At 47.4% G+C, this 24,951-nt stretch overlaps 1 protein-coding gene across 2 annotated transcripts in view; it reads right to left on the bottom strand.

The window, feature by feature from the left end:
- The window catches only part of NOS1 (nitric oxide synthase 1), a 100,488-nt gene that overhangs the window by 15,293 nt on the left and 60,244 nt on the right, over positions 1-24,951 (bottom strand). The window contains exons 8-20 of one of the 2 annotated variants that reach the window (XM_015586792.2): positions 24,445-24,584; positions 22,978-23,152; positions 19,915-20,016; positions 18,303-18,497; positions 17,837-17,922; positions 15,221-15,365; positions 14,114-14,218; positions 13,505-13,563; positions 12,446-12,547; positions 10,550-10,666; positions 6,904-7,078; positions 3,854-3,992; positions 3,327-3,405 (exon numbers count right to left, since the gene is read on the bottom strand). In XM_015586792.2, coding sequence (XP_015442278.1) covers positions 3,327-3,405; positions 3,854-3,992; positions 6,904-7,078; positions 10,550-10,666; positions 12,446-12,547; positions 13,505-13,563; positions 14,114-14,218; positions 15,221-15,365; positions 17,837-17,922; positions 18,303-18,497; positions 19,915-20,016; positions 22,978-23,152; positions 24,445-24,584 — 1,619 coding nt within the window. The remainder of the gene's footprint in view (positions 1-3,326; positions 3,406-3,853; positions 3,993-6,903; positions 7,079-10,549; positions 10,667-12,445; positions 12,548-13,504; positions 13,564-14,113; positions 14,219-15,220; positions 15,366-17,836; positions 17,923-18,302; positions 18,498-19,914; positions 20,017-22,977; positions 23,153-24,444; positions 24,585-24,951) is intronic. The other variant, XM_006908593.3, reaches the window with a different exon arrangement.

Below are 24,951 nucleotides of genomic sequence, written 5' to 3' on the forward strand. Positions count from 1 at the left end.
GTGACATGGATGGGTGGGTGGGGATGGGTCGGGAGCGGTGGGCTGAGAGACCATCATACAGGAGGGTCAGGGTGGCCTCTCTGGTGATTTGACATTCGAGCAGAGACCTAAGCAATGAGAAGGAAGTAGATATGCAAAGATCCGGGGGAAGAGTTCCTGAAAGGGGGAGCAGCACATGCCAAGGCCCTGAGGCAGGAAATAGCGTGGCACGGTCAAGGAAGAGAAAGGAGGCTGGAGAGTTTGGAGAGCGATGGGAAAAGGAGGGTCAGAGAGCCGGGCAGAGGCCAACGCATGAGGACCTTGTCAGGGCCTGTCACAGCGAGGACTTTGGGGGTTTCCGAGTCTCATGGGAAGCCGTTGGAGGGTGTGAAGCTGTGGAGTGACAGGCTTCACTTTAGGTCTTTAAAAGATTCCTCTGGATGCCTGTTTAGAAATTAGATCTTTGAGAGCAAAGCCCAAAATACTAGGAGACAGACGGCTTAGGTGTCTAATGCAGACCAGAGATGACCATGGCTTTGCTCAAGGCGGCAGCTGAGAGCCGGATGTGCAGTGTGAGAGGTGGTGAGGACGAGACTCGAGGTTTCGGCTTAAGCCAAATATTGATGTCCTCTGTTGAGACAGCGAAGGCTGGAGAGGGGCAGTTTATCCGAGGGGAACTGGAAACCACGAGTTCACGTGCTAAGAACTCTCTGTGGTAAGGTCCTGCCATTCTCCAAGAGGGACCCGTGCTCAGGCCCCTCCTGCACTTTTTCATTCCTAGATGTCCCTCCTCCTTTCTCACTGGCCTATCTAACGCCTACCCTGCATTTTCCCTCCTCCATCTGACTTCTAGGACTTATTTCTGCACCCCACCCATTAGCGCTCCATTATACTCTCTCCTGTATTGTTTGCTAATTGGCGTTAATACATTAGAAAATCTATTTCCTGGCTTGGCAGTGACTGCAGTCACTGTTCTCTCTGAGGTTTGCAAGGACCACCCTCAAAAGGCTGTTTACTCCCTCCTAAACACTTTGCTTGCAGTTAAGGGTCTCTAGTGGGGTGATTTATGATATCTTGCTTATGGCTTCCTGCATCAGACAGCCCGACCGCGGCCTTGGGCAGGAGTAAATGAAGTAGAGTGTCATGCTTTTTTACTCAATTATCCCTAAAAAAAAACAAACAAAAAACAAAAAACCCTTATGAAGCTGGAAATGGTAGTAAACCTGAAAATAGGGAGTGCTACAGAGTATGCTTTTAAAGAGATGAACACCTAGACACAATTTGATCATTTTTGTGCTAATCCATACTGTCTTCCAGTTCCTGACCTTGCTGAAATATTCTCTTGTAAGTCATTTGGCATAGACTCAGCTGCCTTTTCCAGAGGCAGGAGAGGGGACATTGGAGAGGGGTCATTCGAGAGGGGTCATTCTGGGACTTTGTTCCAACTTAGCATCAAAACATTTGCAAATTCACTTGCTTTTTATGTACTACAGCTTAGGGATTCATTTTTTTTGTGATCTGGTCTTTTACAGTTTGTTGCTGAAAGAAATTTTCAGGACATTCTTAGTGCTTTTTCTTATAACGCTACTTAGGTCATACCTTTCCACAGGACGGAAATGGAAAAAGTAAGATGCTTAATATTTCACATGCAGAGTCCTTCTCTATATCAGAGATTGTTATGTTCTGAATATTGCATGTAACTAGTTATTCAGAGGGCTCCATTCCCCAAGCCATTCCTTTAATGTTTGAGGATCTAGGAGAGAAGGCAGAAGCCCTGGGACTTCATCCTGCTGGTCGCTTGTTCGAAGTCTTGAAGTCCACATCAGAAAGCATGCACGCTAAATTTGCAGATGTATGAAGCTGGGCTGGAGAAGGCATAGTGACGGGGACATAGGACATGCTGTTGCTCCGTGTACACCATCTGTAATACTCACATCAGCCTTGCAATGCCGTGGAGGCCACGCGTATAGGCATTCGGCATATTTACTTTGGAGTCAGAGACACCAAGTCCGTGTGACCTTGGCAAAGTAACTTGCATTTTCTAATGGTCGTTTCTCCTATTTAAAATGTGGAGGATAATGGTACCTACTTCCTGGGCTTGTCAGAATTATGAGAGATCCTGCACAGAGTGGACTCCAAATGGTGCTTGGAACACAGAAAGAATTGGATAAACATCGGTAATCTTTATAGCCACCATTCTCATTTTAGGTAAGGAGGCAGGGGCTTAGAGGACTCGAGGGACTTGCCCGAGGTCTCACAGCTGTTGCCTGGCAGAGCTGGGGTCAGAACCCAAGGCCGTCCACTCGAGAGCCCACTCTTTGTCCTACGCCACACAAAGAATCGAGATTTCAAAAGATCTTCATGGACTGTAACTGCAAAGTGACAAAGATTCCATTCAACAGGGACCAATGCAAAGAGGTTCATCAGAGTTACCGAACTTGTACATGTGGAGGGATGGACAGACCTGGCTGGCTCATTCTGAAAAGACTTGATATCTAAGAGTAGCAAAATATAAGCCTAACAGGGGAACGGCATGGCCGTTAGAACAAGGCCTGCAACCTCGGGCAGCATCGGTGCGTCGTGTTCAGATCAGGGGTGCGTGGCAGTGGTCACAGAGCCTCCATGGCATTGTAACCAGGTCTGAGAATGTCCTTCCCAGCATGACATGGTGTGTCCTTTCACTAAAGCAAAAGGCTTGGGAAACCACGTTTTAGGAAGAATGATCGGAAGGAATCAGGATCCAGGACAAAGTCCTGGGCTCTTTGCAAGTCTCTCAGCTGAAAGAACCGAGTTTGTCTGGGGTGTCTCTGGGGAGTGTTACTGGAATTGAAATGAAGTGCTGGGAACGTATGCTTTGGTTCTAAGCAACAGATAATTTCTAACATAATTAGGACTTCGAAACACAGAGTGGGGCGGTTTTGTGCAGTAATGAGCCTCCTGTCATTCTAAAGGAATCTCTGCAGAGTCTGGGTAGCCATTTTTTCAGGTCTCCAGAGAAGGATCACAAGCAAGGAGGAAATGCCTGGATTAGTGATTTCTGAATAAGATGCCGCAGCACAATGAGCAGTTCTACAAGGGCATGTGGTCTGTGCTAAAATTTCCTTATAAGGCCATTCTCTTTCCTCTTCCCAAAATGACCACCAACCACCCTCTCCTCTCTCTGTCGCTGCAGGTTGGAGCTTGGCAAGGGGAAAGCAGGAAACCGAGAGGCTACAAAGCAGCGAAGGGTCTCGGTGGCCCTTGGGAGGGTAACAGGAAGCCAGTCTTTGGAGTCAAAAGGACCCCTCCCTCTTTGTGGGGGCACCTGGAGCAGAGGTGGGTAATCTGAGTGAACAAGGTAGCCCTACCTGGATTTAGGACTCTGAAGGTTTTGACGGCTGAGGAGACGAGCGGCCGAGACCCGCTTTTTGTGGACATTGGATAGACCTGTGGGGAGAAAAACCACAGTCTTCCTGAGACGGGGTTAAACAGGTGTCAGTAAAAAAGCCTTCAGCTTCTAGTGACACTCGACTCACACTTCCACCGTCTTGTGGAGTAAAGTGAGCGGACAAAGGAGAAGAGGTCAGGCAGGCATTGTTGGGGGCGGATCCGGCGTGGTTGTGGATAATGCAGAACACAAAGTGAATCTGGCTGAACTTAGCTGAGAGGAGGGTGGTTCGGGGTAACGTGCCACTCTGCTGGAGAGAGACACTTCTACGCATGCTTTACTGAGCATGGAGCAGCAGGGGTGTATTTATCTTGGGAGGATCGTCTTAAAGGGAGACTAAAGCGATTAAACCCACTTTCTCCGAGCACCTCTTGGGTGCTTGAGAACTTGTCTTTCTGTTCCCCGCTACCGTCATGTATGCCTCCCCAGGATGGGGGAGACAGGTACCTTGTGTAAGTTCTGGAGCTTCGGCCACGTAGGTGAGGCGGAACTTGTTCCTCTTCCAGCTGCGATCATTGCTGATGAGAGAGTTGTTCGCCTTCTCAATGTTGACGTCATCCCCCACGCAGAACACGTCACAGGCTGCCTGTGGCGCACACGAGGCTTTCAGTGACCTCCTTCAGCCAAGAGGGACTCCAAGTCCCTGCATCCGCCCATCCTTCCTTCCTTCCATCCATCCTTTCATGCATCCATCCATCCATCCACCCACCTACCATCTATTCATCCATCCATCTCTTGCTCCCTCCTTCCCTTGTTCCACTTAACCACCCGCCCACCCATCCACCCATCCACCCACCCATCCACGCAAATACCACCTACGCGTTCATTGATCTATCTACTAATCCATCATATATTTTTTGAGTGCCTTCGATGTGCGGGACATATCACAATTACTACTGATTTGAAGACCTAACCTACATTTAATTCAGAACGCTGTCACTTATTCCTGAAACCAGCATGTGAAGAGGCCTAATATTCAACAAGAAAGTAAATACTTTAGAATTTCCTATTCATTTTCCTCTAAAGATTTTAAAAATTATGTTAAAGGCAGAATATATTGAATGTCTGGATATCTTATACATTTTTCTTTTGTTTTCTTTCTTTTTCTTTTTTTCTTTGCCAAATTCATAAGCTGTGTAACTTTACTAATCCTAAGAATTACTGTTCAGAATTATGTTTTGAGATAAAAGCCTTGGATAATTTGAAAGGTTATCGAGGATAGCTTTTCCTATTTTTTGGCCTGGTGTTGATTTTCAGACAATTAAAATGTTTATCAACTGATGTATTATAAACAAATTGTGGTATATCCATATGATGGAATATTATTTGGCCATGAAAAGGAATGCACCTTTATTGAGATCATGGTTAACATCTCCAAAATAAGTTGTGTTGACTCTGTGACCCCTGGTATGATGTGACGAGGACACCTCACTTCTGTGATATTCTTCCCTGAAACCCATAGCCCCACTCTAAAAAGGAAGACTGAGACACACAGCCTAGGAGATGAAAGGGACATTGTGACTTAATGCAATATGGATTTGATCTTGAAACAGAAAAGGGGCATTAGTGGGAACGCTGGTGAAACCCAAATAAAGCCTGTAGCTTAAATAATATATTGTATGTGTTCTCGGTTTGACGATCGAACCATGGTTATGTTAACAGCGAGGCAAAATGGACGAAGGGAACATCCTTGCTACTGTTCTATATATCTTGAATTATTATAAAATAAAGAAATATTTAAAAATGGAGAAAAAGAAAAGAAGTATTGCCACGTGCTACAGTGCGAACCCTGAGAACATGATACTAAAATGAACAACTCCAGTTACAAGAGACCACATATCATATGATCTCGATCATATAAAATATCTAGAATAGACGAATCTGGAGACAGGAAGTAGAGTAGTGGTCACCAGGACTACGCGGGGATGGGAGGGTCGGGGAGCTGTGATAGCTAAAGGCTCTGCTTCTGGGATGCTCAAAGCTGGCTGACTGAAGTCAAGAACCGTGCAGTTGTCTTGAGGTGTGTAAAGAAAAAAACCCACGTTATCTCTATTCTCCTTGTCTAGGAAGAGATGCAGGAACCGGCTTATTGACACCGCCTTTCCACACCGATATCTTTATAGCTCAGGGGCCTCGGTCTCTCCCCGTGCTCTCTGCCTGCCTTTGCTTTTAGGATGAAAAGTGTCAACTGAATGACAGAAGGCTGCATAGTCCCCTTTCTCTTGGGGCTGTCAATGAGAATGGATTCAAAGGCCAAGGAAGGAGCAGGGGTAGGTGGGTTCATGTTCATTGCTTTTTCTGTTTTTCCCGGGGTGAACAACTGCATCATGCCCCACATGGCTAACGGAAGGCCATTATTTATTTGTTCTCTTGTGACCTCATGTCCAGAATAGTGCTGTATGATTGGAGGTTCTATCATGATGGATATGTTCTGTGCTCTCTAACATGGTAACCACCAAGCACTTGTGGCTACTGAGCACGTGAAATGTGGCCCGCGCTGCAGGGAAATGGGACTTTTCATCCAATTTCATTGATAAACATATAATACAGAATAACATATAATGTTATAATACAGTAACATAGAATTCACATATGCGTTAACTATATTTGCTATAGAGCTAATATATTGTCACGCACAGAGAGAGTGGGAAGAGATCATTCACACAACAGGAAATTTCACCATTTAAAAACGGACAATTCTGTGGATTTTTGTGTATTTACAAGGTAGCGCATCCACTCCATTGTCCACTTTCAGAAGATTTTCATGACCCCAGAGAAACCCCACACCCATTAGCAGCAACTCTGACTTCCGCTCCCCCCAGCTGCGAATCTACTTCCTGTCTGTACAGATTTGTCTATTCTGCACATTTCATAAAATGGAATAATGTAATATTCAGTCTCTTCTGCCTGGCTTCTTTCACTTAGCACCACGTTTTCAAGGTTCACCCATGTTGGAGCATGCTCAGTACTTTATTCCTTTTCATGGCTGGATGTTATTCCATCGTATGAACATGCTACATTTCATTTATCCATTCATCATACTTAATGTGAATTAGTTTACTTTTACGCGTAAATAGTCGCATGTGGCTCGTGGCTACCATACTGGTTGGTGCCAATCTAGCACAAGAGGAATAGCTTGTCAAAGTAGACAAATTGGTGGGATCTGAGTTCCAGGCTGAGGCATGGCCCCTGGTTTGGTTAACTCCCTCTGTGTGTTGGATCTACTTGCCTACCACACGTGAGTGAGGGCTGGATTCCTTCCAGCCCTGAAATTCCAAGACTCTATAATTTTTTTATAGACTATAATGCAGGAGGTTGGATTCAGGGTGGAGAATGCGTGCTTTGAGAGCACTCACACTCATCTGGCTGGACACGTGACGGAAGTACCAGGGCAGCTCTCAAATTTCTTTTATTTCTGATGGCTTAGGTACTCTGTCTTCATGGGTTGTGGGAGATATGACTTCTCTCCCTAGTCTGAGAGCTGGGCAGATGGTTACCTTGAAGACCTTCTTGGCCCAGGTCCTGAAAGCCTCTTCCTGCCCACAGAGCTCGTCCCCCTCTCTCATCTTCAGGATCCTCTCTCCTCCCAGCTCTTCCAGGAGGGTGTCCACGGCGTGTCCGAAGGCGCAGAAGTGAGGGTATGCCCGTGAGCCAAGGCCGAACACTGAGAACCTGCCAAGAAGACAACAGAAAGTCCTTGCTAGGGGACTGTGGGGGTTTTGGGGGGTGCCTGGTGCTACAGGGAGAACTATGTTCCCCCCCCAAGTTTAAATGCTGAAGCCCTAACTCCAACATGACTGTATTCAGAGATGGAGCCTTTAAGGTGGTAACTGAGGTTAAATGAGGTCATAGCATTAGGGCCCTAATCCAATGGGTCTGATGTCCTTATAAGAAGAGAGAGAGACACTAGAGACTCTCTCTCTCACACACTCTCTCCACGTGCCCAGTGGAAAGGCCACGTGATGACACAGCAAGAAGGTGGCTGTCTAAAAGTCGGAAAGAGAGGCCTTACCAGAAACCAGTCCTATTAACACCTTGATCTTGGGCTTGTAGCCTGCAGAACTTTGAGGAAATACACTTCTGTTGCTGAAGCCAACGAGTCTGTGATATTTTGTTATGGCTGTCCAAGCAGACTGACACATCTGGTATCTTCAGAAGGACTGCATTTAGCTCCCAGTGGTCAGGCAACCCCGAGCACACCTGGGGAAGGCCATCTTAAACCTGGGAGGCTGTCCTAAGCAGGACGGGTTGGGGAAAGCCATGGTCCAGAATGATCGGCTATTTCTTGTGTGTCTCTTTCTAAGCTGGACTCATTGAGGAAATTAGTCTGCATTATCGAAAGGCTTGAATTCTATAAGTTTTGTAATTCTATCAAACTAGATCAGTTTTAAGTACAAAGATAATGAAAACTACAACTCAGAGGCCCCCAGGGACCAGCATTAGTCAGGTCAGGAGGACCTGTTGTTAACTCATCAAATGCTGGTGCACAAACAGGTTCTTCTAAAAAGGAATGAAAGATCTGTAAACATGCTGGCTCCACCCCTTGCAATGTCTGTAAAATTAATATGCCTCACAAACCACCACCAAGAAAATGTCAGTGTTCGAATCGATGGGGCCAAGTTAGTAAAAATTTTCTCTACATCGAGGTGGGGCCGCTTTGAAGCATGGGAAGTGGAGGGCTGTGTCCTACACGGCCCCTTTTGCTAGGTCACGGTGTCTCACAGACACTTGATGTCACACTTCCAGAACTTTCGGTCCTGGCCGTAGTTCTCAGCCTCATGGGGATCGGAGTGGCAGGTTCTCAAGTGGGACAAGAACACCTTCCCTACTTCCTTCCCGGGTCACAGCGCTCTGCTGTCCTCTCGGGCCAAGGAGTGAAGCTTTTTAACCTCCTCCATACAGGATCTGGCTCTTTTTAGGATAAGGGGGCCAAGATGGTGAAATGGGGGCAGTTGGGAAGGGACTCTGTCATTGGAGACTGAACTCGAGATGAGTCCAAGTGTCTCTCAGATCCCGTGAAGGTTAACATAGGTTAATGACCACTCTTTTCAAATCCACGGTCATGGTTTCTCATCTCACTTTTCTCTTCTTTCCGGCCCTCTTCCTCCCTGCTCCCCACCCCGGGGTTCCAGAGCCTTTCCAAGGAAAGTACGTGGGACTAGGCAGCCTTTCCCCCATCGGTCCTTTACCTATTATCTCCATGGACCTGGATTCTTCACCTTTTCCTCAAAGGACAGCAGCCTGATGGGTAGAGAACTGGTGACCAGGAGTGGACGTTTGAGGGGTGCCCTTAGCCTAAGCGTCTTTGGAAACCCGTAGCACTAGTCATGCCATGTGGTCAAGGCGTCGCTCCCCAAACCTTTGTTTACGTCGACACATCAGCCATACACGACTATCCCCAATGGCATTAGTTACTTATTAGTATTATTTAACTTGCTTTTTATTTGTGCTCATCGAGCCCACTAGTGTTCACTAACGGATGGTTCAGGTGATTAATGAATTAATAAATATGCTGCCCGTTGCACAAGAAGACCCACATCATAGTCACTTCTTAGATTCACGTTTCCATCACAATGTTCACCTTATGGCTTTAAAATTCCTATTTTAAGCCTCAAAACCAGGAGTTGGCAAACTTACTATATATGGGGCTAGATAGCAAATATTTTTAGGCTTGTAGGCCCTCGAAGAAGCAAAATCAAAGCTATTATACAGCTACTTATATAACAAGAAAGAAAACAAATTGCTGTGCATTTTTTGACAAAGTTAAAAATACTATAATAATAATGATAAGAATCGTTCTAATAGTTATAGTCGAATACACTTTTTTAGGAATATATTTCTACTAATGACAATGTAACTTTTTCGGGGGGATACCATTTGGCTTATTTGGGGCTTAAAAGTAGTGAATTGCAAATGTTCATCTGTAAAAACCATTCTTAGCTCATGGTTTATATAAAAGTACACAGTGGCCAGGCTGGGTGTGGCCCGCAGGCTGCGGCTCATCTCTATCTGCTCTAAGCCGTGGTAGACTTAAAAAGGGAAAAATGAGTCTGAAAGTCAAATTAGAGAACTGATATTCCAACGTCAAGCTAGAAAAATGTACTGATGGCAAAACCTATTAAACGTACGACGCCAAGAGTGAACCCTGATGTACACTATGGACTGTGTGTGACTGTGACGTGTCCGTGTAGGTTCATTGGTTGCACATGGTGATGGCAGAGGTGGCCGTTTTTGTGGGTGTGTCAGGGACAGTGGGAGCAGAGCGTATATGAAAAATCTTTGTACTTTCCCCTCAATTTTGCTATGAACCTAAAACTTCTTAGAAATTAAGTCTCTTAAAAAGCGTACTCATAGACACAATCCTTTGATATCTAAGAACCCTGTGCTCTGTATCATGTAAGCACTGCCCTGAGCAGGTGTAGAAGAGGTTCAGTTTGTGAAAGTCTGAGAGATCTGTGGCCAGGCCTGGATACTCTGCTGAGATCAGCCTCATCTTGACCAATATCTGTGAAACTAAGGGCTTGACGTCTGATTTTATTTCCTTCCAAATAGCCATTAAACTGATAGACACAGCTATCGAAATACAAAATAGTCGTCCACTTACTACCTAAAATCATCTCATGGCATGTGACTATGCTTTGGAAAACATGAGGTGAAGCCAGTATATATTAGAGTCAGTCAGAGAAATTAAAGGAAAAAACAATGCTTGGGCCCAATTCTAGACCGATGATACCAGAATCCTTGGAGGTGAGGATTGGTTATTGGTTATTACAAATATCTCCAGGTGATTTTGATGTGCATCCAGGTCATGGCAGGGTGTCTCCAGAAGCTTCTATTAAGTGCAAAACATATCACGTGGGAAGGGCAGCTTATTGAGTCATTTTTAGGGGTCAGCATCCTTTATCACAAATGACGTGCTGATTTTGGAGTGAAATGTGTGTGATGGAGTGAAACGTGGGTGATGGGGGCTCTGAGGGTGTATGTATAGAAAGAGGAGTCAGGGGCAGCCCGGGTGTACCTAGTTGTTGGAGGGATGGATGGACACGGGAGGGAGACAGCCCCCCCAACAAAGAGCCCACTTTGCAACTAAGTCCAGTTGCCCCAGAGCCTTCCACGTCCCAAGTGCCCAAGCCCCTTGCTCACCTCACATTTGCCAGGGGTCCAGCGCTCTCAAAGTTGTCTCTGAGGTCCGGGCCATTGCCGGATGATTTGCGGGCATCGGAATACGAGGAAACGCTATTGAACCTGACCTTGTAGCTCCTGTCAAGAGGAAAGAGAATAATGAGCTCTAGCTTGGAGCTCCCTCCTGAGGTCAATCCCTCAAAGGATCTTCAAATGACCAGTCCTGCTTCCAGGACTTTCTCTCGTGTGTTGAGTTAGCCCAGAACACTCCCACGGCCTCTTCTAGAATGTATCAACTTACCCTCACCCACCACAATGACAGCTAGCCATGTGCGCTTGATGCTACCTGTGTTCAAAAGGTCTGTGACCACACTCAACTCAGGAAACTTGAGACCCCAACAGTCAAAATGATTTAATTGGCAAGAAGTCAGGGATAGAACAGACCACCCCCTAGCCATCAGACACCATGCTTCATGCTTCCCAAATTTTAATGTGCCTAAACATCAGCCCAGGACTTGATTAAAATGCAGATCCTGATTCAGTAGATTAGAAACACAGCCTGAGATTCTGCCTTTCTAATAAACTCCCAGGAGACGCTGATGCTGCTAGTCCCCTGCCCTCATTTTGAACAGCAGGATCTAGACTCGCGTTGTCCACTGTGGTAGCCACTGGCTACATGCATCTGTTTAAATTTAAATTAATTCAGATTAAATATAATGAAAAATTCTGTTCCTCACTTGCAGTAGCCATATGTCAAGTGCTCAATAGCCACATGAGGCTAGTGGCTGCCGTATCGGAAGGCACAGATATAACATTTACGTCATTCTAGGAAGTTTTATTGGGTGGCGCTGGACTACCCCATTCAACACTCTCCATGAAGTTATAATCCTTAGACATTTCGAGGGTCTGCCACATTCCACACTCCGAGTCAACGTGAAAAATGTTCAGCGCTGACACGCGGCATGAAGAGAGATTGGATTTCTTACTGAATCGCTTTGAAGGGGAAGGAAGTCTTAAGCTTCAGTATTCGAGGCTCAGGAGCCTTGAGACTGAAACAAAATATCCAGCGTTCCAGTCTTTCTCTCAAAGTGGTAAGTTTCATTCTCAGACAAGGCAAAAACAAAACATGAAACAAAATTAACAAAAAAACCCCAAGACCCAACCAAACCAAACAACCGACCAAAAGACCAAACCCCAAAACAAAAACAAGACACAAAAACTCAACACACAAATCTAAGTGCAAAAGATGAAAAAAGAAACTGCATATTCTGGCAGCAGGGTTTCTAAGCTGGATGTTCTTCAAAGTTTTCGCTCCAGCATTGGGAAAGTTCTAAATATATGTAAGTGTATTTTCTGCCCTAAAATTGTCTCGCATTGAGTCACTTCTCCAAATAAGTCATGCAACATATCAGGGGGTGGCTGTGTTGTTAGTGTGGGGGCGCTGGCTGACGGTCGTGGGGTAAGAATAACAGCACGTGTATTTGTATGAGGTCTGAGGTTTTCCCAAATGCTTTCCTCTTTGTCGTTATCCTTCTGTCCTCATGACAGCTCCCAGAGGTGGTCAGGGTGGAGCTTTTTCTCCCCATTTGGCAGAGGAGAAAGACCGAGGCCCAGAGAGGTCAAGGACCTTGCTCGAGATTGCTTAGTGAGTTAGTGGTACAGCCTGGGTTAGACCTGAGGTCTCCCTGAGACCCGGATGTGGCCTTGGAAGTTCTGGCATTGGGCATGCATGCACGCACGTGTGCACACACATCTACATGCACACATGTGCACACGCACCTGCACACACATGTGCATGCATGCGTTGGGCATGCACGCACGCACGTGTGCACACACATCTACGTGCACACGCACCTGCACACACATGTGCATGCATGCACACACACATGCTCACACACACACACACACATGCTCTACCTGTGCTGGCTGTCACGGGCGGTAGCCAGACCACAGACTTCTGTGTCACCTCGGGGAAGGGGAGACCCTTTACGGGGAAAGAAACGCAAGGGTTCCGGGTACCTAGAGGGGAGAATGGATGGTGCCCTATCTCTCCCTGAAGGAGGGGTGAGGAGAACCTCCTGGAGGTCACCGATGGGGCGGGAAGGAGAAGGGCAGGGAGGGAGTGGGGCAGTTGGCACAGAACGAGGGCTGACCACCGGGGACCCAGCTAGCCCCTGGGCGTGGGACGTTTGCGAGTGTGGCAAAACGGGCTTGGCAAAACGAAAGCCAGGAGCGATTTCGTGGATAACACAGCCTCTCCACACCAGCCAGCTCCAGCAACACGGGGATCCGCTCCATACTGGAGGAGACGCTGTGCTGGCCTCACTGACAGGCAGCTCGGCATGCACGGGCCATATGTTCTCTACGTTGCGGGGGATTTAAGGGCTTTTCAAGGGCGATGTTGATTACAGGTGTCTTTCGCCCTATGAAATATCTTTAGAGCCCAACCCCACGCTGGATGCGATTTCGCCATGAACGTCCTTCGGCGACAGGCGCTTCTGGCCCTCTTTGGAACGTTACTTCCACAGCAGCTGCAACTCTGCAGTGAGCATCAGATGGAAAAGTTCTAGGGACAGATGCTCATTTCACCGATTCTGAAGGTAGGTTTCCAAAGGTGGCAGATGAGAACTGATATTTACACGGTGCTCCTAACTTTTCACGGGACCTGTAAGTCTATTTTCTGATTCGATTCTTACAAATTAGAAAGTTCAGGCAGGTAGAATAAACCCTATTTGATGGAAAAAGAAAGTGAGGCCCAGGGGTGTGAAGCGACTAAGCCAAAACTTTCTAGTCAGAAACCAAAAAACTATCAGCTCCAGTGGGGCACAGACATCCACTGTTAAAATAGGTCACAAATGGACTTCAGGTCACGACCCTCATCCATCCAGAACTCGAATGGGAACCCTAGGTGCGCGAAGACAATTTCCAGTTACCCACCACGGGGTGTCGTGTGACCCAGAAGGATCGTTCACTTACTTCCTTTCCTCATGCACAGAGTTGGGGTGCCTCATTTCCATCAAAGCACAGCCGAATTTCTGGAGGCCAAAAGAGATGAGTGAAATGTGAAGCGTGTGTTACTGAGTCCAGAACAGGGACAGGCACGGAGGGTCTGGGTTCCTGGCTGACACTTAGGGGCCAGGATATCACAGGTGGTCAGGGACTCGGGCTGGGCAGCGATGCTTGAGCTGCAGATGCCCGTGGAAGGGCCAGCTGTTTACAGGACTGCAGATGGGGGCTCCACTGCCCCGGCACACAAATCCCCTTTGCGGCTTTCTCTCCATAAAAATACTTGCCCCTACTTCTCTCATCCGGAGCAGGGGACACCAAGCTCTTTGTGGGAGCACCCAATTTTAAAGGAGCAACTTACTCAGGTGACACCATTTTCGCTAGGGGCCAGCTGGTCAGTGGACACCAAGAATCTGAGGACCTGGAATTGTCCAACCTTTGAAGAACTTGGATGCACACTGAAGTCACTGGTTTCGAGGCTCGGGGAGGATGTGCGACTGAATAGCAGGTGTAACTGCTGCCCCCTCCTTCTCCCCGCTGACAAACACGCACGCTGGAACCGACGAAAACTCATCTCACCTCCCCGTTCTCAGGCGGGTCTCCATTGCCGAAGGTGCTGGTGACGACCAGGACCAGAGTTTCGTGTTCCAGGTGCACGATGTCATATTCTTCCATGGACATCACCTAGGTGAGAGAATGGTGGGGAGGGGAGGAAGAAGACGGTGAGAGAGACGAAGGGGGAGAGAACAAGAATGATGGGGGAAGGAGTAGAAGAGAGAGAGAGGGAATAGAAAGACGAGTCATCTTAAGCCATTTCGTTTGAAAGGAGAACCAAAGATTCTAGATGTCACTATTTCAATGGCCTCAAATGAGCAGAACTGAAAGCCTTTGGGTAGGGTGGGGCCTCTCTGTGGTCACGTGGCCTGAAGGACCGTAGAGAATCTGGGGCAGTGGTGTAAGAGATTGGCTGATGGTAGAGAAAGATTTTGTCTGAGACCCTTGAGCTTCTCAGAACCACCTGATTCTGTGGTCAACCTTCTTGACACATCTAGGCTGGAGATAACCTGGCTGGCTGGATCTGACCAGCTTCTCAGCCTCCTTTCTATCTAACCCTCCCTCGAGCAGTGTGGACGACCTGGGCCAAACAAGTCTGAGACACCTGCTTTTGGGAAAGATTGTTGCTCTCTGTCTTAATATGACCTGAGCAACATTTCTTAAATAGGTTCTAGGGAAGCCTGGTTTCCTGAGATGTTCCTTGAAAATTATTGAGCCATAAACAAACATGCTTGGGAAAAATTTATATTCTCTCCCCTTCTCTTTTGGAGATTATAACACACACTTGCAGATTAAAGGCTCTGAGAAGTCCTGCAGCAAAGACGCCCATTGAACTGTATTGAATGCAGAGCTTCCCAAACTGATTCCAAAATGGATTTTTATAAACCCTTGAACATTTGGTCCAGCGATGGGGCTTTTATTTTTGTGGTTCATGGACTCCTGGAGGGTTCACAGGGAGAGGGGCATCACCGCCCCCTGAAATTTATGCAAATGTGCATGTGTGTGCTACAGGGCAACGTGTGATGTGCTCTCCTCCATTCTCAAAGGGTTCGTCTCTGTCGACTTCCCTCTCTCCCCTCCCAACTTTATCTACCACGAGGGGCCGGGGAACTGGCACTGCCCCCTACCTACCTTGGCATCGAAGGCGTGTTTGAAGATCTCACACAAGGTTTTGGCGTAGGCCTGCGATTTGCCTGTCTCTGTGGCATAAAGGATGGTCGCCTTGACCCTCTTGGCCATTGCCTGCCCCATCAGCTTGGCCGAGAACTTGACAGCTCTGGGAGAAAGAGGACAGAGAGGAAAATGGGAAATGCTAGGTTGGGACTTTGGGGCGAGAACCATGACTCATGAAATATAACAGGAAAGGACTTACTGTCCTGATCTCTGATGGCCTTGGGGAGACTCACAGCCTGAGTTTAGGCATCATATAGAATACACACCCCTTTACCCTTTATTAAGTCCCCCAGAGTCACGAGCTAAAATGGTTGGTCAGTTTGATCAGGTTGTTACTTAATAGATTGATCCCAGTCTTCAGAAGCTTGCTTTGCCAAGCATCGTCCCCAAAAGGTGATTAGTCATTTATTTGCTCATTCTTTCATTCATCAAAGGGGTGCTGAGTGCTTAACTATGTGCCGGGCATAGTGACTGAGGAACATAGAGAATGTAGCTATGGACAAGCAGCCGTCACGGGGCATAAATTCATGAGGCGGGGTGGGAACAAATCACTAATAAACCACCAGGTATTGAGTTTGAAGAGATTTTAGAGATTTATTGATCTACAAAGGAAGGACCAGGTCTGGTTTAGTCCACCATGGAAACCCAGGGTCTTGCACAGAGCCTGCTACCAAATAGGCACTAAGTACATATTTACCAAAAGGAAGAAGGAATTTGCTGCTACCATCAAAGCCTTGGGGAGGTTAAATGTCAAGTCCAGGCTCTTTCTGGCTAAATGGAGAATTCACAATCAGTGTCTTTTCCTTCCCATCCAAGAGGGCATGGGAATGGCAGACAGGCCAGAGGCGCGGAAATCCCTGGGCTCACCTTCCGAGCAAGCACCGCTGTTCCAACAAGGAAGCTCGGTGTAGACAAACTGCTAATTACTCCCACCTGGGGATTATTGGTGGTAGATTCATCATTTTTTTAGAATCAGGGAAACCACCCACGCAACAGGAGCACTCTGGCTCAGGGGCAGAAACAGAAGAATAAAAGGTGCCTGGAGGTTCCCTTAGAACGACTAGAGAATAACGAAGCAGCTATAATTAACTTCCATTGTTTCTCCCCCAAACTTAATAGTGCAATTAAGGTTTTAGATTTCTCCCTCCCCTTTTCCCCCAGGAGACAGTTGAACCGAAGGAAGCCAAAGGCTGCCCTCCCTGAGAATATTTGTAATTCTTTTGTCATGGGAAGGACGGAAATGGCTGTTGCTTGGCTGGAAGATGGGGTTAGGGGGAAGGAGAGAGAGAGATGTCATGGGCCATATTAACAGAGCCGGGATCTGGGGTTGAGTCCCTACGAGACCCACCATTGTCCTGCTTCTGGGGTCCTTTGCATGGATGACCCCTTTTGCTCAACTAGGTACCATCCATAGAGAGTTCTGGACCCAAGGGTGCTGAAGAGAGAGAGTAAGAAGTTTCCTGCACACCTAACTGCTCTGCTAAAAAAGTTAGCTCCAAACAGGTGTGTCTCAGAGTAGATCAGTGTTCTTTAGGAGAAGGCTGGCATCCCTATAAAAAGCACCTCAACTTGGCTCCACCCCACTTGCTAGCTGGTCCCCTGGCTGGTCACACATTCTTCAGGACAGTTGTTCTTTAGTGACCTTGACTCATGACCCCCTTCCCTCCCTTCTTTTCTCAGTTATGTCTTATTCATCTCATTCTTCAGCTCAATTGTCATCTCTTGCAGGAAGCCCTCTCCGACCTCCCGAAGTCTGTTCTATGGCACCATGAATCTTCCTTGAATGACGCGTGCAGTGTTTACCATAATTGTGTGGTTCATTATTCATCTCATTCTTCAGCTCAATTATCATCTCTTGCAGGAAGCCCTCTCTGACCTCCCGAAATCTGTTCTATGGCACCATGAATCTTCCTTGATGACGCGTGCAGTGTTTACCATAATTGTGTGGTTCTTTGACAGATGAATGACTGTGAGCTACATTAGGGTAGGGACCACATTTCTCTGGCTCATGATGGCATCCCTGAAGCCTCGCACAGTGCCTGGCACAGAGTAGGCACTCAGTATTGATTCGTTGGCCAAATGAATGAATGAATGAATGAATGAGTACTTAGCATTCAGCCCTGGACAAGCACACTCTCTAGGCAGTGGTGTGCTGGACTTGGCTCATCCCAGCTCCTCCCCAGTTTGGGGTTAGTGACTCCCTGTTGGTAGCCTGAAATTGGCCACGGTGGGAATATTTAGACAACAGAAACTGACAAATGTCACAAATCTACCATTATTACTACTCTTAACATTATTATTATTAGGAAAGTTGATTTACCAACACACCACTGCCTCCAGGACAAGAATTTATGAAACTAGGGTGAGGAAAAATAAAACTAGGAAGGTTAAGAGTTGTGTGGGACATTCACATCCCGGACTCTGGGGCCAAGAAGGCAACAAAGGGGTCGGAGAAAGTACAGAATTCATGTCACATGAGAGGTTCGAGGAATGAGCACTTGTCCAGCCTCCTTTTCTGGGGCTCTCTGAGTTTTGGGAAATAGACATCCCCTCAACCTACTTCAGGAGACTTACTCTGCTAGCTTCTTGAAGCCGATGGCTCGCCTCTTCGTGGGGGTCCCATTGGTGCCTTTCCAGACATGGGTGTTCCAAGGGTCAGGCTGCAAAGAGAAGATCATGGTCATTGCAGTGAGGGAATCTGGCTCCTCGTGGGAGATGCTCAGAATCCCTGGGGGCTTGTGGCTGCCCAGCCATGCCAACCCTCAGCCCCTGAAGGGCGTGATTCTGCCGGTGGTGACCGCAGGGGTCCTCACGGCTGGTGCAGCCTCCCCGCGTTGCCCTATAAGACCTCCCCACTCAGCCCTCGGTCCCTCTTACATACTTTCCTGGTGGCCCCAGACTGCTCATTTCATCTCCGTTAGCCTTTCAGCTAGCTCTGTACTGTTCACCATGGCTATGGAGCACTTGAGTGTCCAAGGTGCTGGTCTGCATCGAGACATGCTCCAAGCATAACCCAAGACAGGCAAGGAGGGGGCAGGACCTGGTACTCGAAGGAGGGGGTGAGCCGGTAGTTGAGCATCTCCTGGTGGAAGACAGGGGTGATGCTGCCGGACATGGGGGGCACGATCCACACCCAGTCAGCTGGGCAGCCCCCGCGACAGCGGTATTCATTTTCCATGTGCTTAATGAAGGACTCGGTGGCGGAGTGGTGGTCGACGATGGTCACTTTGTCACTCTGTGGGAGCAGATGGGACAAGGGGTCAGGAGGTAAGAGAAGCAGGGGTATTTTTCGGGCTCCCTCCCTCGTAGAGCTGCGTTTCCCAAAGGGTGGGCCTGGAGGTGATTTGAGGCAGTGTCCAGTGCTTCTCTGCATCTCTCTCTCGATCCTTCTGATTAAACCCGGGAGAAAGTCTCTGCTTGGCGCTAACGTATCTTTAATTCCTCTCTTGCCAATGTTCCTCTCTCCTTCCCCAACCCTCCTCCCTTTTTAATACGAGAAAAACTCTCTCTTATCTAGTTAGAGTTGAACAACTTTGTTTTGTTATTCATTGTGTTTACTTATTTAAATGTACAGTTCTCTTCTATTTATACCAACTGATATTGGTTCTCCACCGATGGTGGTGATACGGAATCTTCTTAAAATAAAATTTGTAAGTAATAAAGTTGAACTTATTAAAGTTAAAACAAGGAAGTCACAGCAGAGGTGGGCTGACCGGGTAACCTGGCTGGGTTGGACTCACACCCACGCAGTGGTCTCCCCTCTCTGCCCACAAACCCTTGTCCCTGTCCTAAGCTTTTCTGCCTGTGCTGTCTCTGGCTCGTGGGTCTTCACACCACCCGACCGAACCGTGCTCCGTTGTTTTCAACAACTCCTGCAACCTCCCTCCGATGACTCAGAGAGAAGGGAGGGGGCCTCCTTCCCCCGACTCCATCTCAACTTGTCTTTTCCCTGGAGTATTCCTCGGTGTACCCATTCTCTCTACTCCTGACATGGGGACCGATGGTTTACATTCACGTCTGTCCATGACTGGATATGCTCATCCTACTGTCTGTGTGTGCCTTCCGTGCACATCTATGGAGATCGAGCTTCCTAGATTGTCAGCCCCTGGAGGACAGAGCTGGCCTCAGTTTAGAGCATGACTTCTATTTTATAGTCTCTTGGTTTGCCCAGGAGCAACCTGGCTCATGCTCATTGCCCTAGCACAATTATTAGTGGTGTCTTTCTTTTGCTCTCAAAAATTTGTGGTTTAGATGATAAATTCTATGGTCACTTTGCTATAATACCATTTACCATGGGACCACATGCACTGAGGAGCCCACATGCTTCTGATAAGGATGACGAAGATTTGTCTCTTTCAGGCGATAGTTTGAGTCCCTAAGATGTGGCAAGACATAGAGGATGCCTGCTGTCTCAATTGTAAAGAATCATAAGTGACAAGTCACAACCCCCCATCTATTCATCTCTTCTTCAAACAGTGCCCATCCAAGATCCACAATGGAGAGTAAGGCATGCATAATGGGAAGTAGACCATGCTGGTGGGCAGACCCTCCCAAAGGCAGGTCCCAGCACCTAGGGCACTCGACCTTCTGCTCCAAGGCTCTGAAAGGTTTAGCTTCCCTCTGAGGCTTAACAGCCTGGACCCTGGTGCTACCTGGAAGCTGTAGAGAACTGCAATGTTGATCTCCACCAGCGCCTGGTCCTTCCACAAGGAGGAGGTCTTCCTCATGTCCAAGTTCATCTTCTTGGCCACTTCCTGAAAGGGAAAGGAAACAGACTCACAGGCTGGAACACCTCAGACTAAAGAGGGACAGGGCTAGCTAGTGTCATCAATTTGTGGGCAGACTGATGAACTCATTCACTCTGAAGATTTTTTTTATTGAGGAACTACTGGTAACAGGAGACTAGAGAGACTCGGCTGGCCCTTTATTACTGAGTGTACTTTCTAATATGGGAGAAAGTGAACACTGTTATGAGTGCTAATTCCTAGGAAGAAAATATGACAAAGAAATGGGATAAAGAGGGTTATGAGGACAGGGTTCATGGAACCAGGATAGCCAGGCCCACTGCAGAAGTGGCATTCTAGGCGAGACCAAGATGATAAAAAGCAAGACATTTGCAGATGGAGGGAGGGAAGATTCTAGGCAGAGAGCCAGCAGGGGAGAGTCCCTGAGAAGGGATCAGGCTTGCAGCATTTGAGATATGGGAAGAAGGTGAGTGGACATGGAGGGCGGTGAGCCAGGAGGAGCTGGTGACAGAGAGGGGCAGGTCTGGATCGTGCAGGATCACGAAGGATGGCCAAGGAGCCAGGATTTTGTTTCAAGCATGACAACGAGGGTCCTGGTGAGGTTTTAAGCAGAGATGTGGATCTGGAAGTGACATCATCTGCTTCTTAGTATGAGAAGCTCTCCACCCAACCTGCTCCATCCTGGAACGTGGATTCTTTAGGCTCGTGGAGACACCTGCCTGACTCCATTTGACGGATGAAGAAACTGAGGCTCAGAGAGGTGCCTGGACTTGCTTAAAGTCCATAGAGCCAGTTGGCCTCGGAGCCGGAACCCAGGGAGATGCATACTGCCCAAGAGCTGGGGGCCACTCCCAAACCAGCTGCCTCCTTTGGCAAAACTGCTTGGGAAAAATCATCCTCCGATATTTCTGTCACAGCTCAAGCTGATGTGGAAGCTGATGTCAGGCGTGGGGAAGACCCAATAGCAAATTCACTAATTAGAGACTTGCTTTTCACTTACCCTGTCAGTTCTAGTCACTTGTGGGAACCCAAGTCTCATTATGGGGCTAGAATGCGACAATTTCTCAGCTTTGGGTAAATCGTTTCCCAGTCCCAGCTGTCAACGTTTGTACGTAATGGCAGTTGAAATTGGAGGGCAGGGGTGGGAGGGAGCCTCATTTAACTTGCCCAGTGACTACTCTTTGTAATCGAATGTAAGCAGAGATCATGAAAGCAGAGTTATTATATTTACTCTTTGAGGCTGAGGCGTTAGGTTCTGCTTGAGGTCTTTTAGCAGTGATATAAATGCAAAAAGTGAAAAATTTGCCGCTTTACATAAATATATATAAAACTTGAGTTCTTTTATAAAAGAGCGTGTATACAGCCAGTCATGCTGCAATTGTTACTTCTAGGCATTATTTTGTTTATACTTTGAAAGAATAGAAATTAGTTGCAGGAAAAAAAAATTAAAAACTTTATACGACTTTAAAAATCCTCAAATGTGACTAGAGCCACACAACTATGAAAATTGTCTGAAATGTCTTTTTCTTTCCTGCCAGATGTTTGTACAGCTCAGTGGCTGCCCGGTAGAATTTTCTAGGGAGCTCTGAAAAAGGGTGAAGCCCTGGCCCCAACCTGGGACAATTATATCTGAATCCTGGGGAGAAAGACTTGGGCATCACAAATCTCTTTAGGTCATTCCAGTACGTGGCAAGGCTGAGGACCTCAGCTTCTGTTTTCCAGGCAGACACCCACGGAAGTTTTAAAAAATTGAGATGTAATTGAATATAACATTGTATAAGCTTAAGGTGCACAGTTTAAGGTGGTTTGATACATTTCTATATTGCAATATTATTACCACATCAGTTTACACTTCTCCTATATCACATAATCGTTTCTCTCCTTTTTTTTTGTGGTGAGAATAATTAAGATCTAGTCTCTTAGCAGCTTTGAAGTTTATAATACAGTACAGTTGACTATAACCATGATGCTGTGCATTAGATCTCCAGAACTTGTTTATCTGTATAATAACTCAAACAACATCTCCCCAACACCCATCCCCGACCCCAGCCCCAGCAACCACCATTCTACTCTTTTTATAAGTTCGACTTTTTTAGACTGTACGTATACGTAAGATCGAACAGTGCTTATCTTTCTGGGTCCGACTTAGCTTGCTTAGCATGATGCCCCCAAGGTCCATCCATGTGGACGACCATAGATTTTGACTCTGTACCTTATCTACTGTGTGACATAGGCCCTGCACTTAACTTCTGTTTCTCAGTGCCCTATTTTGAAACGAGGCCAACTACAGCTGACTGCTGTTAGGAACAACATTTGCTGACAAAATCACAGCAATCCTGATGCTTTCACCAAAGTTGAGCTCCAGGAAGCACTCTGGCCCAGCACTTTTTAGTAGATGAGGATGACTCAGCCCTGAAGGAAAACAGAACCTCCACTGAGAAATGCGTATGGTAAGGAACAACTGCCAATCCTCCTCCTTTGTTTTTTAGAAAACAGACCAAAAAAAAAAAAAAAAAAAAAAAGTCCCAAGATCACGGGTCATTCCAACAGCGTTTGACATTGAGATGCAGTGTAGCAGAGTGGTTATGAACTTGGACCATAAAGTCGGACTGGTTTGCGTCCCAGCTCTGCCACTTGTTGGCAGTGTGACCTTGAGCTTGTCATTTCATCTCTCCAAAAGGCTTTCATTTTCTCATCGGTGAGAGGGGGATTTTTATACCTGGAGGTTATGGGGGGAATTAAATGAGCGTGTAATCTGTGCAAAGTGCTTTGCACAGTGCCTGGCACACAGCACAGGCACTGTCAGTGCCTTGGGTGCCTCTGGAACTGCAGGGGCTTCACCGGGACTGCGGGATGCATTTTAACTCCTTCCAGTTTCCAAGCCCCAAGGCTCGGCTGTGGGGAAGGACTACTGAGCCCTCCCCATCTGCCTTGTGCTTTCCTGTCAGGGCGACTGAGGAGAGACCTCACCTCGAGGATGTTGTATCGAGAGTTGTCACAGTAGTCGCGGACGCCAATCTCTGTGCCCATATACCAGCCGCTGAAGGGACAGGCGCTGAACTCCAGGCCACCAATCTCCAAAAGCATGTTGGCCACCGCGGGGAGGCCATACCACTTCAGCCCCAGGTCCTTGAACCACTCCAACCTGCAGAGAGCAGCACAGTCCGGCTCAGTCTGGGGTGCAAGTCTCACAGGTAGACTCGTGTTGGGATGGCCTTAGTCTGGGGACGCGGAAACGCCAGTGACTGGCTGGGATGGACAATGCTAGAACTCGATTCTTGGGCTCCGCCTCAGATCTATAGAACCACAGGGCCTGAGAATATGCATTTTTAACAACGGAACAGCCTTAGATCTCCAGAACTTACTTATCTGTATAACTTAAACAACATCTCCCCAGTTGCCACTTGGATGGACATCCAGGCCTGGGAACCACACTGCCTTGGGCTGCTGTATTTCTCCCAAACTCACTCTAAAAGTTAGTCTAAGAGAAAGTGAGTTCCTTCCAACCCCAGGGCCTTTGAACGGCCGTTCCTTCCTCCTGGGATCTTTTCTCTTCCTTCTGTGTCTGTTCAGCTCTAACCCACACCTTAATTCTCAGTGAAACTGTTTTTACTCTAAGAAGTCTTTCCTGATGGCCAGTATGGGTTGGGTCAGGTGACTTTGTGTCTCTAGGCACCATAAAATTTCTAATGCACCATTTTATTGGAATTAGGTGGCTATACAGGTAATATCAAAACTTTAAATAAAGACACAATCCCACCCTGTATTTGCATGACTCACCTGGTTCGCCTCACTCTAATCTCAGCCCTGAACTGGATCGTGCCTTTATTTAAAATTTTGATATGTTGTACATCATCGATTTTTTTTAAAGTTATTTTTGATTTTTAAAAATATTGCATTCAAATATTATTGAGTTTTTTGGTGCCTGCCTCAATTTTGTCCCTAGATCCAGTGCCTCGCTGTGGATTTCCTTCACTCTCAAAGTGTAAATTCTGCTTGTGCTGCTTGTCCCAGTCATCACAGCTCCTTCCTGGCTCCAAATCCCTTTTCCATTTGACCTACATCAGGTCACACAGTGCTTTAAATGGCTCCCTCTATTTCAAATTTGTGCACGCAACAAGACAGTAGGCGCTCCCGCTCAGTTTAACCCTTTGCGCTGGAAAAAGGGCAGGTCCTGGTTGATCGCTTAGGAGTGAGGTGAGGAGGAAGATTATAATTCAGGAAAAGATGGCAGTCCCCAAGCTGGTCAAGAAGGAATTATTGATTCTTAGGGGGTCCCACTCTGCCTAGGCCCCACAGTGAGGATTAGAACCAATACCCCCTTTAATTTCGCCTGTGTCTGGGCTGGAGAAAGAGCCAGGTGCGTATGGGAATGGGCAGAGAGGGGCACTGGGCAAGTCAGCCCACCCTCGCCCACCCCCTGCCTGTCCCTCTTACTTGGGGTGTCTGATGGGCACTTCCAGCACCAGCTCCGGAGGGATCTGAAAGAGCTCGGGGTCGTTGCCGTTGGCCTGCAGCAGCAGTGGCAGGACATCGAAGCGGCCTCTTGGGGGTTTCCAACCCTGTTGCATGCAGATCTGCAACCAGACCCAGCCAGGTCAGGCCACCAAGCCCTCCAAACACCATGGCGATGGGGAGGGGCAGAGGCCCCAGAGCTGGCCCACCAGCACCCGCTTCCTCTGGGGGCTCTGAGCCACACACACCTTCTTTCTCAAGTTCTCCCTGATGTCACCAGGTAACCAGTATCACTTCTTGTGGCCCCATGGGACAGAGGGCGAACCTGTCCTCCAGCATCGTACCTTCTTATGTTTTCTGGGTCTCCCCTGCCCACTGGGAACCCCTGAAGGGCATGGGATGAACGTGACTGTTGCATCTGCAATACCCTCATACACAGGGCCTGGCACATGGTGGGCACTCAGCTGAAAGTGTTTGCATTGGGTGCCT

The sequence above is a fragment of the Pteropus alecto genome, unplaced genomic scaffold (assembly GCF_000325575.1).
Source record: "Pteropus alecto unplaced genomic scaffold, ASM32557v1 scaffold113, whole genome shotgun sequence".
Classification (NCBI taxonomy): domain Eukaryota; kingdom Metazoa; phylum Chordata; class Mammalia; order Chiroptera; family Pteropodidae; genus Pteropus; species Pteropus alecto.